Genomic DNA, 13,845 nt, shown 5'->3' with positions numbered 1-13,845 from the left:
TTATTTATTTTTTACTTTACAATATTGTATTGGTTTATCTTTTTAATATCTGAAGATCAATAGTAATATCCCCTTTTTATATGTGGTATCAATTAGTTGTGCCTTTTCTATTTTGAGATGTGTTGTATGAAAATAGTATAAACTGCAGTTATTTGTGTCAACTAAGTATTATTAATCCTAAAATACCAACACGAAATTATTAGATATATATCATGAATATTACAGTCGTGATAGTTCATCATATTTTTATTTGACAGTACAATATGTGATCTATAGACAGTCTTTGCATTTTAGCTATGAATCATACAATTGAAAAGGTAGAATAGAGTTACAGAAACCAAGAAAGAAGAGAGTTTCAAGAAGAAAGGGGTAGCCAGTAGTGTCTAGGAAAGTTCAAGGAGAGGGCAGATGGCAAGTCTTAGATTTGACAGAAATAGGTCTTATTAACAGTGGTCAACCTCTTAGTGTCATTTAAGACTTATGACCTTAAGTTAATTTCTTAAAACAATTTTGGTTTCAGAATCTACAAGGCATTGGAGGTAAAGTTTCAGAAGTCTTAGCTAAAGAAATTGCAACTGTGGTTGTTTTTTTTTTTTCCCACTTCTATAAGTTATTACTTTAAGCTCAAGGGTAAATTCACTAGCAGGGAATTTGGGGAGCTTTAGTTCTTACATTCATGCTGTAGATACCATGGCCTAAATCCAAAATTTTAGTGCTTTCATCTTCTACGAATTCTGAATTACCTTTTATATAAAAATCTGATTTTTTTTTTAACATGATGTTTTTCTGATTTTGCTCACTTGTAATATGTCTTTAAATTGTGGCTCTATATTGAGGTCTCCTGAAAAGCAGTATAGAAGCTTGTGAAAGTATTGATGTTGGTATTATGCGTCACATCTGTGGAAATTCTATTTAAATTTAACACTGAAGATTATTTTTATCTTTTTCTTTTGTTACAGGAACTTGTGGCCCTGAAGCCCTGTAAAGCTGCAGAGCTGGTTGCTACTCACTTTTCTGAACAGATCGAAACAGTCATTAAGAAACTTCAGGTAAATTCTGCAGAGCATCTAGTGGAGAGACAGTTACTGAGTACCCACCTAAGAAATGTTTATTGTGATGGCTTCTTCCGTTCATTGTTGGCTTTTAGTAGCAGTTTCTACATATGGTGTGTGTGCATGTGCATGCTTAGAAGCAATTCTGTGATAATCTGAGTCTAGAAATGAGGGAATTTATCTTTGTGCATAGTGAATATTACCGTCACAGAAACATTTTTGGAAAAATAACCTGTACTTACTCTAAAATCGTAATCCACAGAGGGTCCTCCCCCCCGCCCCAACTCTAATCTTTTTCTGTAGTGACTATGACCATATTCTCTTTGGAGTTCATGTTATTTGTTTAGATTTCTATCATGCTCCTATTGGGCGAATGCCGTCTATTTAGAACTTTATTGGGGGAAAAATCTTAGCTAGAATACAGCTGTTTTAATGCTGAATACTGAGATGCTCAGTTTGAAGTACTGTCTAATGGACCAGCATTCCATTTGTCACTACTGTGGTAGTGCTGTTAGTGAGTTTTGCTCACTACCATTGTGGCCACAAGTGATAGAGGTAGAGAGTAGGATAGTGACAGGGGCAGGTAGCACAACCGAGTCCTCAAGTGGTAATCATAGTAGTAGAAGTTAGGTGTGCAAGAGGGAAACCAAAGTAGTGAGGGGGGAGGCAGCTGGCATGAGTGATAAAGGTATGGATTTCATTTCATTTCATTCATTCATATTCACACTGCATACTGCTGTGGCCCCACTCTGTACCACAGTATGGTAGGCTCTGGGGGGACACTAATAAGAATATAGTCTTTTTCTTAATTTTTCCTGTGGAATAGAGAAGCATTTATATAACCACAGTATAGTGTTATAAGCTCTACACCAGACATACATAGAAAGTGCTGTAGGAACAAGAGGAGAGAATGACGGACTGTGTGAGCAAGTCAGACAAGTGTTCCCAGATACGCCCAAGCTGGGTCTTGAATAATTGGTGTCAGTTTTCCAGGCAGAGAATTGAAAAGGGCATTCTAGATAAAGGGCTCTGGGTAAGTAAAGACTTGAAGGCATGAAGCAGTATTCGTATTCAGAGAATGATGTGGTGAAGACGATGGTGGAAGAAGCATTAGATTAATCTGTAAAAGGTATATTGGAAGGAAGGAATTAAATGTATAGAGACTGGAAAATAAGAGTTTGGGGGATGATATTGAACAGTCATATATGTAATGCTAAGAAATTATGCTATATCTTCTGTGTGCTGGAGACAGAGGAGTGATACCAGTAGATTCATTTGATAGAATATTAACTCTGTGTGTGGAGAATGGGCTAGCAAAGAGAGCAAATAGAGGTGAGACCAGTGGGAAGGCAAAAGGTCTTGGCAAGAAATGGTTAGGACAGGATGAAAGCAGTGCCAGTGGAGAGGACAAGTGTAAGATACATTTGTGAAATAAAATGTGAGGGGCTTGGAAATTAGTTGAATGTGATGGGTAGAGTAAAAAAATGACTCCTGGGTCTATAGGGTTGGTTGTCCAGTATGATGAGGTCCATTAACTCAAGATAAGGAGTCATCTGTTAATTCAGTGAATATATCTTTTGGCTGTGGGCCGAAAGAAAGAAGAGAAAAGTCACTCAGTCGGGTCCGACTCTGTGACCCCGTGGACTATACAGTCCATGGAATTCTTCAGGCCAGAATACTGGAGTGGGTAGCCTTTCCCTTCTCCAGGAGATCTTCCCAACCCATGGATCGAACCCAGGTCTCCCACATTGTAGGCGAATTCTTTTTCAGCTGAGCCACAAGGGAGGCCATAGGCCAAAAGCACATTGATAAAGTGATAAGGATATAAAACCATATACAGTTGACTCTTGAACAACGCAGGGGTTAGGGGTGCCAATCCCAATGTAGGCAAAAGTCCCTATATAACTTTCGACTAACTACTGATAGCCTACTGTTGGCTGGGAATCTTACCAGTAACAGAAACCTTCAATTAACACATGCTTTGTATATTATATGTATTATATACTGTATTCTTAGAATAGGTGACCTAGAGAAACGAAAATGTTATTAAGAAAATCTTAAGGAAGAGAAAATACATTTACAGTACTGAACAAAATTTATCAATACTGTTGTATATTTACAAGATGAATCATCCATCAGCACTCATATCAATATGTCTTATAAAAGCACTGTATATGTTATCTGTATTATTAAACTATGACATCAAAAATGAAAAAAATGTGAAAAAGAAATTTGTATTTATCTACAAGCATAACAACTCATGCATTGATAATGAAAAAGCAGTATGATTGCTTTATGGTGGCCTAGTGTAACTGATATGTTTGCTTCATGGTAAGCCTCGCCTGTGCACTAATGAGTGAACTGTTATAAAACTTTTATATCATGCAGTATTGTTGTTGTTCAGTCACTCAGTCGTATCTGACTCTTTGTGACCCCATGGACTGCAGCACACCAGGCTTAACTTGTAGTTTGCTGTCTCTTTTGTAGTTGATTGTATTAGAAAGTTAATGAGCTTTTTTGGTGGTGGTTGCTATTTGAGCCTCACCTAGGTTAACTGTCTCACAGTTGGCCATTGTCACAGGGAGAACCAGGTGAGGCAGGGTGAACCCATCTGTGCAGCCAGAGCAGGTCAGAGCGCTTGCTCTGGACCCATTCCAAGGGTCTTTATGCTGGGAACTGTTACAGGATTTGTCTCAGCAGAGGGCTCTTTTTGGCAAGGATTGAGGGGTAAAAGAATGTATTTATGTTTCTTCTGCACTCAGAATCGAATATGTGACAATGATTAGAATTACTGAGAAGAAATGACCTCCAAAGGATTCTTCAGCATTTCTTAGACCTGCACAGAGAGCTTACTAGAAGTGAAACATACGCATGCATGCTTTTTAAAGGGATGTTGTAAAATTCTTTATCACAGCATAATTGGAAGAGTTTGTTAATATTTAATTGTATTCTTTATTTTTCTGTTCAGAACCAGGTTTTGCTTTTCAAGTTTTTGAGAAGCCTTCTTGACCCAAGGTATGTTTATAAAATTTAGTTTTTCATGATACATGGATGAAAAACCAGAGAAAATGAATTGAGTTTAAGAAACTGACTCATGATATCCAGATGGTATAGTCAGCTCTTGATTTTTAATATTAGCAGGAGTACTGGTTACAGAGATTATTCTAAATACATGGTTGGAAAATTGATTACATCTTAAAGGTATATTTTCCTTCCCATTTGAATGTGAACCTACGTGATAAGTTGTCATCGATGTAAAGAAAATAATGAAGGCATGCCATTAGGACATGTTCCAGGAAGAATTTGATGACCATCTAGCTTCCCCTGCCTCTGGTAGCATCACTCCTCCTGATTCCTTATTCTACACTGTAGATTGACAGCTTTACTTTTCAAAGTAAATAACCTAGTTCCCAGCCCACCTTTAAATGTATTACTTTTTAAACTTTCATTTGAAATGTTTAGTTTTAAATAACTTTCTGGTTCTGTGAAAAATGTGGCTGGTAGCTTGATAGGGATTGCATTGAATTTGTAAATTGCTTTGGGTAGTATACTCATTTTCACTATATTGATTCTTCCAATCCATGAACATGGTATATTTCTCCATCTATTAGTGTCCTCTTTGATTTCTTTCATCAGTGTTTTATAGTTTTCTATATATAGGTCTTTAGTTTCTTTAGGTAGATATATTCCTAAGTATTTTATTTTTTTCGTTGCAATGGTGAATGGAATTGTTTCCTTAATTTCTTTTTCTACTTTCTCATTATTCGTGTATAGGAATGCAAGGGATTTCTGTGTGTTGATTTTATATCCTGCAACTTTACTGTATTCATTGATTAGTTCTAGTAATTTTCTGGTGGAGTCTTTAGGGTTTTCCATGTAGAGGATCATGTCATCTGCAAACAGTGAGAGTTTTACTTCTTCTTTTCCAATTTGGATTCCTTTTATTTCTTTTTCTGCTCTGATTGCTGTGGCCAAAACTTCCAGAACTATGTTGAATAGTAGTGGTGAAAGTGGACACCCTTGTCTTGTTCCTGACTTTAGGGGAAATGCTTTCAATTTTTCACCATTGAGGATAATGTTTGCTGTGGGTTTGTCATAGATAGCTTTTATTATGTTGAGATATGTTCCTTCTATTCCTGCTTTCTGGAGAGTTTTTATCATAAATGGATGTTGAATTTTGTCAAAGGCCTTCTCTGCATCTATTGAGATAATCATATGGTTTTTATTTTCAATTTGTTAATGTGGTGAATTACATTGATTGATTTGCGGATATTGAAGAATCCTTGCATCCCTGGGATAAAGCCCACTTGGTCATGGTGTATGATCTTTTTAATGTGTTGTTGGATTCTGATTGCTAGAATTTTGTTGAGGATTTTTGCATCTATGTTCATCAGAGATATTGGCCTGTAGTTTTCTTAGAACAAATAATTTCAAGATTTGTATGGAAATACAAAAACCTCGAATAGCCAAAGCAATCTTGAGAAAGAAGAATGGAACTGGAGGAATCAACTTGCCTGACTTCAGGCTCTACTACAAAGCCACAGTCATCAAGACAGTATGGTACTGGCACAAAGACAGACATATAGATCAATGGAACAAAATAGAAAGCCCAGAGATAAATCCACACACATATGGACACCTTATCTTTGACAAAGGAGGCAAGAATATACAATGGAGTAAAGACAATCTCTTTAACAAGTGGTGCTGGGAAAACTGGTCAACCACTTGTAAAAGAATGAAACTAGATCACTTTCTAACACCGCACACAAAAATAAACTCAAAATGGATTAAAGATCTAAATGTAAGACCAGAAACTATAAAACTCCTAGAGGAGAACATAGGCAAAACACTCTCAGACATAAATCACAGCAGGATCCTCTATGATCCACCTCCCAGAATGCTGGAAATAAAAGCAAAAATAAACAAATGGGATCTAATTAAAATTAAAAGCTTCTGCACAACAAAGGAAAATATAAGCAAGGTGAAAAGACAGCCTTCTGAATGGGAGAAAATAATAGCAAATGAAGCAACTGACAAACAACTCATCTCAAAAATATACAAGCAACTTCTGCAGCTCAACTCCAGAAAAATAAACGACCCAATCAAAAAATGGGCCAAAGAACTAAATAGACATTTCTCCAAAGAAGACATACGGATGGCTAACAAACACATGAAAAGATGCTCAACATCACTCATTATTAGAGAAATGCAAATCAAAACCACAATGAGGTACCACTTCACACCAGTCAGAATGGCTGCGATCCAAAAATCTGCAAGCAATAAATGCTGGAGAGGGTGTGGAGAAAAGGGAACCCTCCTACACTGTTGGTGGGAATGCAAACTAGTACAGCCACTATGGAGAACAGTGCGGAGATTCCTTAAAAAATTGGAAATAGAACTACCTTATGACCCAGCAATCCCACTGCTGGGCATACACACTGAGGAAACCAGAATTGAAAGAGACACATGTACCCCAATGTTCATCGCAGCACTGTTTATAATAGCCAGGACATGGAAACAACCTAGATGTCCATCAGCAGATGAATGGATAAGCAAGCTGTGGTACATATACACAATGGAGTATTACTCAGCAGTTAAAAAGAATTCATTTGAATCAGTTCTGATGAGATGGATGAAACTGGAGCCGATTATACAGAGTGAAGTAAGCCAGAAAGAAAAACACCAATACAGTATACTAACACATATATATGGAATTTAGGAAGATGGCAATGACGACCCTGTATGCAAGACAGGGAAAGAGACACAGATGTGTATAACGGACTTTTGGACTCAGAGGGAGAGGGAGAGGGTGGGATGATTTGGGAGAATGACATTCTAACATGTATACTATCATGTGAATTGAATCGCCAGTCTATGTCTGACGCAGGATGCAGCATGCTTGGGGCTGGTGCATGGGGATGACCCAGAAAGATGTTATGGGGAGGGAGGTGGGAGGGGGGTTCATGTTTGGGAATGCATGTAAGAATTAAAGATTTTAAAATTTAAAAAAATAAAAATATAAAAAATTAAAAAAAAAAAATAAATAACTTTCTGGAAGTGTGGGAAGGAAAGTTTAAATGTTTCTTTAAGTGCTGCTGTAATACTCATCAAATAAAAACTAAACCAAGGAGATGATGAGATTAGTAATGGGTCTGTAAGCAAAGCAGCTCTGTATGTGAGATCTTAATGTCTTCCTGCCCTGGTGGCTCAGACAGTAAAATCTGCATGCAATGCAGGAGACCTGGCTTTGATCCCTGGGTCAGGAAGGTCCCCTGGAGGAGTGAATGGCTGCCCACTCCAGTATTCTTGCCAGGCTATAGTCCATGGGCAAAGAATCGGACATGACTGAGCAACTAACAGTTTTAAGACAGTCACTCTTAACTAGAATTTTGTGTCAGAATCACCTAAGAAACTTTTAAAAATATAGGTGCCTGAGTCCAACCCCACAGAATTATCATGATGTACATCTGGAGTTAAGCATCACTGACTTGAATGTAATGTTCTAGGGTGACATAGCTTTCACATGCCTTGTAATGTACACTAGCCATTGAAAACAGTCATATACTTACTTTAGAGATTCAGTTCAGTTCACTCAGTCGCATCCGACTCTTTGTGACCCCATGAACCGCAGCACACCAGGTCTCCCTGTCCATCACCAACTCTGGAGTTCACTCAGACTCATGTCCATCGAGTCAGTGATGCCATCCAGCCATTTGATCCTCTGTCATCCCCTTCTCATGCCCTCAGTCTTTCCCAGCATCAAGGTCTTTTCAAATGAGTCAGCTCTTTGCATCAGGTGGCCAAAGTAAATTATTATAAAAATATAAAATTTTGGTTATTCTAGTATTCTCTGCCTATTTAAATCCAAAATACCAGGAATTTTGTAGATTGTAAAAATTCTTTGAAATTTTTATCATTTAAACCTTGACCAGATTATGCTGCTTTAAATTGAGTCATACAGATGTGCGGATGTTGAGAAAAGCAGTCTGACTACATACCCTCCTGAGCTCCAGTTCAATACCTTTTCAAAGTATCTGTGTTTTAATTCCCTGGTTGCAGAAATTACTGAGGCTCAACATCTTTTTTTAATTTGTATGAGTCATTTGTTCTTCCTTCAGATCCAGTTTGGGCCCTAGCCCACTGCTGGAATTAACTGATGGAGATACCTTAGAATTATGATTAGGGGTAGGAGGGAAGGAAGAGAGCTGGGAGAAGGATGGGGCTGAAGGTGGAGCTGAGAAGAAGGGATAGGGGGCCAAGGAGGACTGAGCTAAGTGGAAGAGGAAGGAGGTGCCCAGTCCTTTCTCTAGATCCCATGTACCTTTTTTCCCCAGAGCAGAATTCCTTCTATCCCACCAGTATCAGGTCCATTCTCTTAAGACCTGACTCCTCTTCCCCTTGAATAATTTATTTTAACTGAGTCCTTGTTCTCCAACCATCCTATCTGGAGATACTCAAGCTGGAAGGACAGAGAAGTTCAGCTTTGTACTTGGCCTTTTCTCATATGTAGCAAAGTATAAAGGACGATGGTGATGAAATCTTAATTTTTAAAAAAAGTATTAAAAAAATTAGGTATAGTATCAGTATAGTCATTTGCTCTGCTATTGCTCTGATATTTAATTTAGTTAAACTTCACAGTAATAAAAATGGCAAATCACAAGAGTATTAGAGGTCTTCCATGAAAAGTCCTGCTCTATTATTACCTATACCTAGACTGTAAATATGTCATAAGGTAAGATCCTTTATAACATACGAGCGACTGAACTGAAGATCCTTTAGAAGTTCTATGACAATTGTTTTGTTCACTAGCAAACCACAAATAATTTTACATTTACTCAGTATATCCCTGGTGGCTCCGTGGTAAAGAATCTGCCTGCCAATGTAGGAGACACAAGTTCAATTCCCAAGTTGGGAAAATCCCCTGGAAAAGCAAATAGCAACCCACTCCAGTATTGTTGCCTGGGAAATCCCATAGACAGAGGAGCCTGGCAGGGTATCGTCCATGAGGTTACAAAAGAATCGGACGCCACTTAGCGACTAAACAATAGCAGTATATTTTATCTCCCTAAATATCTCCCAACCCAGGATAATTAACTCTAAGTTAACTTTTCACACACTCCTTCCTTGTCACATCAGTTCAGCTCTGAGGCTCTGTCTTACCTACTTCATAGAGGAGTAGTGCACACACAGTCCTTTCCCTTTCCTCTCCCCACAAAGCCACATGACCTGGAATGTCCTCACTTTTGATAACAGCCAGGTTGCCAGCTTTACTTTAGCCTAGAGAAGTTAAGAGTTGACAGAGATTCTCCTCTTGACCAAACTTTATTCAGACTCCTCTGAGCCCTCTGCTCCACTAGGTCTGACCTTGAGCTTCCCCGTCTGTTTTTGTGAAGTGTATTTTGAAGAATCCTGCTATGTCAGCTTAGCCAGAATCCTCACCCTCAATATCTGGTCACCCTTTATATCTGTCCAAACTTCTTATTCCCTCCACCTAGGAAATATCTGATCATCCTGGCCTGCTTTCAGCAAGTATTCTGTTAGGTCAGTTTGTCAAAGAATTATCCTATCCTCTTAGTAATTTTCTATCCATGGACTGCCCCCTACCCCATGGCTATAAATCTCCACTTCTTGTATTTGAGTTGAGCCCAGCCTCTCTCCCTTACTGCGACACCCCATTGTATTCCTTATGCCTATCATGATAGTCCAAATAAAGTCTGCCTTACTGTTTTAACAAGTGTCATGGATAATTTTTTCTTTAACAGAAAAAGACTGAAAACTTCAGCTCCACCTTTAAAAAGAGCATACTTTCCTACTGATTCACCATATCCAAGATGCCAAAGACCTAGTGTTCTGCTTCGAGAGTCCCAACCCAGAACCCATTACACTTCATCCTCTTACTTTATGTCTTACCTAGGAGGCAGGCATCAATTTTGATTATGCTGTAAATTTATTTTAAATTTGATGTTTGGCATTTCAGTACAATCATTTTTAAATAAATAGTATTTTAAATAATAGTATCTCAGCTAACCCATAAAAGCCTGTTTGATTCACAATGTTAATGTATAATACCAGTGAGAGTAGGAAAAACTGTTTTCCTTCTACCTGTCTAGGTTCTAGGTAGGTTAAGTGTTATGCCCAAGTCGCAAAATCTCCCAGCGACCACCCAGGAACCGATATCCGATGCAAAAGCAAGAGAGTTTTTATAACCAAGCTCGAGCTGGGGCTCCCACCCTTACCGACGCAGTGGCTATATGGAGCCCCGGGTTGTGGATTACATTGCTTATATAGGGAGTATACATGGAAAAAAAGGATTTCTAGGTAGGGGGACGTCTGATTGGTCACTTTCTTTCAAAGGGTTGTGTGTTGGTTCTTGATTGGTCCCTATTGTCTAGGTAGACCACAAGTTCCTGAGTGTTAAGTCAGGAGATTTTGGTTTGGGGTCTGACTGGCTCATGGGTGGTGGGGTGAGGTCAGGGGATTTCCAAAGGCTCTTGGATTTCCAAAGGCTGTTTTCCTGGAACCTTACAAAATGGAGTTTTTCTTTTAACAAAATGGAGTCGCTTAGGTCCTTCATAAGAAGGGAAAAGCATACAAATTTATTGAATGTTTTATGTGTTATGGAAAGCACTTAAACCTGAGCATTTTATGCTAGGTTTGACGAAGAGTAGAAAGTCATGGACACATGTACTGGGACTGAAGGATATGAGCTAAGGGTAATAAACAGAGGGAAACTTAGCAAGACATGTTTGTTTGGATTCCTCTCAGTGTCCCTCTATCTTCAGAGATGAGGAAGCTCCTTCCCTCTAGGAAGAGAGAGAATATCTTTCATAAGTAGTAAGTCAGTGTTAGTCACTCACTCATGTCTGACTCTTTGTGACCCCATAGACTGTAGCCCACCAGGCTCCTCTGTCCATGGAATTCCCCAGGCAAGAATACCAGAGTGGTTTACCATTTCCTTCTCCAGCCTTTCATGAGGTAGTCTTATGATCTGCTTCACAGGAGAAGGGGAAGGCCAGAGAGTCCATCAATATGCCAACATGCTATATTTTGGGAAAGTGTGTCCTGAACCCCATCACTGATAATATGTACATTGAATTCTCGATTGAGGGGAAGGAAGGTTAGGAAGGTTGAGTTCAGAGAAAGTAAGGAGGCATTGCTTCCGGAGCCTGCCTTACACCAAGTTCTGAATTATAGTTTGTCTTGGGTGCCCTCTGAACTCTGCCTCCTCCCACTTTGTCCCCTTCTTTCAAGGGGTGCAGGGTGTACACACTTCAAGCTCTCCACTTTATAAGCACATTCAGAAATATAGTATTGATCTTAGGTAAAATCCAAGATTAACTTCTTCCATGCCCCAATCAAAACACTCAAAACTCTTGCCAGTTGCTTGTCAATTTCTGTATCATGTGACACTTTTACAGTGAGAAAGTACAGTTACCATGTGAATACAGTGAAGTACACACAACTTTTAAAAAGCCCTTTTTCAATGCCAGTTGACCTCAAGGTAGTATGGACTAGTTTACGTTGATCTCTGAATGATTTCCCATCCCAGTTTAGCCTTTGTAAATGAATATGCTGTTGACAGATCTGAAGTAAAGGATTAGAATCTTTGCAGGTACTGGGAAAACTGAAGTGGGAACCAAGGGGAGTGTAGAAAAAGGGGTTTAGGGTCAAAAGAACATCAAGAGGAGGTAGACTGGTTCTGCCTAGCAGTTTTCCCTGGCAGACTTCAGACTATTTTTGCCTTTGATTCTTCTCTTTCTGTTCTTCTTAAGCAGTAAGGCTTTTTTTTTTTTTTTTTAAACATCCAGGTTTTTCCTCTCATGAAGCTCCTATTGTGGCATTCTGGAAAGTAGAGAAAATGAAAGAGTTATTTTGAGATGGGGACTGCTTGTATATATGTGTCAAATCAGAATATTGCTTTTTTTCTCCCCCAAACCCTCATTCTTTGTGTGTGTGTGTGTGTGTGTGTGTGTGTAGTTTATGCATATTTGATTTAACATTAACTTGTATTTATTGAGTACTTAAAGCAAGAATTTATTATTTCATTATTTTGCCAACAGCATTTTTTAGGGAACCAGTAATATAGTTGAATTCTCACATGTATTTCTCTATTTTCTTTATCCAATGTCTTTAAGTTACCTTTGCTCTGTAAATAATGTCCTTTGTAGAATTAATTGACCTACAAAGATATTGGTGGCATTTGTATATAGAAAGATTAGATAGTTTTGAAGGGAGGGAGGTTAATCCTCCAGAAGCAAATTATTTGCCTGAATTGAGGCCAGCAGCCTGGGAGAGAAAGGATTTGCATCCTCTACCAGTTTCTTTCTTTTGAGACAGCTGCTACATGAAACTCTACCCCACCCTTACTCCCCATGTGCATTCCTGCTGGCCAGGAATTCTTACCGCAGTTCTGATATGTTTACATTCAGGTGCAGGTCCTTTGTACGGGGGGATGCTTGAAGGACAGTGAAAAAGGACACTGGTAGTTTTTGTGGGGCTATGAGCTTCATAAGGAATGAAGAGAATGTACAAGTGTGTTTATATTTATAGTATTTTCCTCAGTACAGTTTTCTCGGTAATGTCAATTTTAGCCTTTGTTAACAATATTCTGGATGCCTCTGAAATCTGTGGTATGATTTTCTTGTAGGAAAAAAAAAAACAACATAAAACATCACATTGTGTTTCTAAGTCTTTAATCAAAATAAAATAAAAATTGAACATTGCTAAGGAAATGAGTGTCTTTGCCAAGGAACAAAAACATAGATTATGGAAATGGTTATACATTGATTTAACTTGTATCTGTCACTGTTTCTCTGGATAATTTTGATGGGATATTTTAAGATACTGACACAGTGTTGAAATAGCATATTTCAAAGTTGAAAAGAATATTATATATCTTCATGAACTTTAACATATAAAAATGCATTCCTGCTTCAGTGAGTGCGTACTTGGCCAGATTCACCATCAGATACTCTGTCTCTGGTTAGTATTTTTGCCAGCAACTCAAATTCAATCTTCTAAATCCTTACACATCATCATCTCCTAATCTCCTTTCAGGTAACTAAATGAATGGATGGATGAGTAGACAGATAGATAGCTGACATTCAATTATATCTTTATTCCTTAATAATTCTTTATAGTGAGATTGCTGTCTGCTAAGCGATGTGTAAGAGATTGAAGTAGCTCAAAATTATACTGTTTTTTCAATCTCAATGTGTTCCTCCTCCTTTATTTTCTTTCTTAGCAAATGGCAGTATCCACACATTTATTTCATTTAAAAACTTACTGAGTAAATACAGCATACTAAGCACTGTGACAGGCATGGGAGATAAAATGGTGAATAAGATGGGACCCTGGCTTCAGAGGCAATTGTAGTGTAAGCATCTTAAATGAAATACTAGGTGCGGTGATGCGTTTAACTTTTCTTCACTGCTCCTCTGCACCTTTTCAGCCCTACTACACAGAATAAGTTAATCATCAAAATGTACTTCTTGGCTATCTCTTACATGTGAGTCCTCCTCTTGTGCCCCTCCACTCCCCTCCTTCATGCCTTCAATATCCCTCTCCTGGTCTCTGTTGATGGTCTCGTAATCAGCCCTCTTAATTTTTCTACTTCTATTTTCAAATAGCCAAATAATGATAATGTTCTGTTTCCCTTTCTCAAAGTTCTTTTAGCTTCTGTTATGCAGGGTAAAATCCTGGGCTTATGGTATAAAAGACCCTTCTTAATTTTATTCAGGAGTATCGGTTCAACTTAATTTTCTTCCATTCTGCCATTTCTCTTTTCCCCTTT

General features: G+C 38.3%; 1 protein-coding gene across 15 annotated transcripts in view; it reads left to right on the top strand.

Annotated features, from left to right (window-relative positions):
• Positions 1-13,845, top strand: part of VPS8 (VPS8 subunit of CORVET complex) — a 299,937-nt gene that overhangs the window by 161,997 nt on the left and 124,095 nt on the right. For all 15 annotated transcript variants that reach the window (XR_009601662.1, XR_009601661.1, XM_060419760.1 and 12 more), the window contains 2 exons: positions 960-1,049; positions 4,021-4,067. Coding sequence is in view for 13 of the 15 variants with exons in the window: in XM_060419760.1 (XP_060275743.1) it covers positions 960-1,049; positions 4,021-4,067 (137 nt within the window). In the remaining 2 variants the exon portion in view is untranslated. The remainder of the gene's footprint in view (positions 1-959; positions 1,050-4,020; positions 4,068-13,845) is intronic.

The sequence above is a fragment of the Ovis aries genome, chromosome 1 (assembly GCF_016772045.2).
Source record: "Ovis aries strain OAR_USU_Benz2616 breed Rambouillet chromosome 1, ARS-UI_Ramb_v3.0, whole genome shotgun sequence".
NCBI lineage: Eukaryota > Metazoa > Chordata > Mammalia > Artiodactyla > Bovidae > Ovis > Ovis aries.
This window is presented reverse-complemented; position numbering and strand designations above follow the sequence as displayed.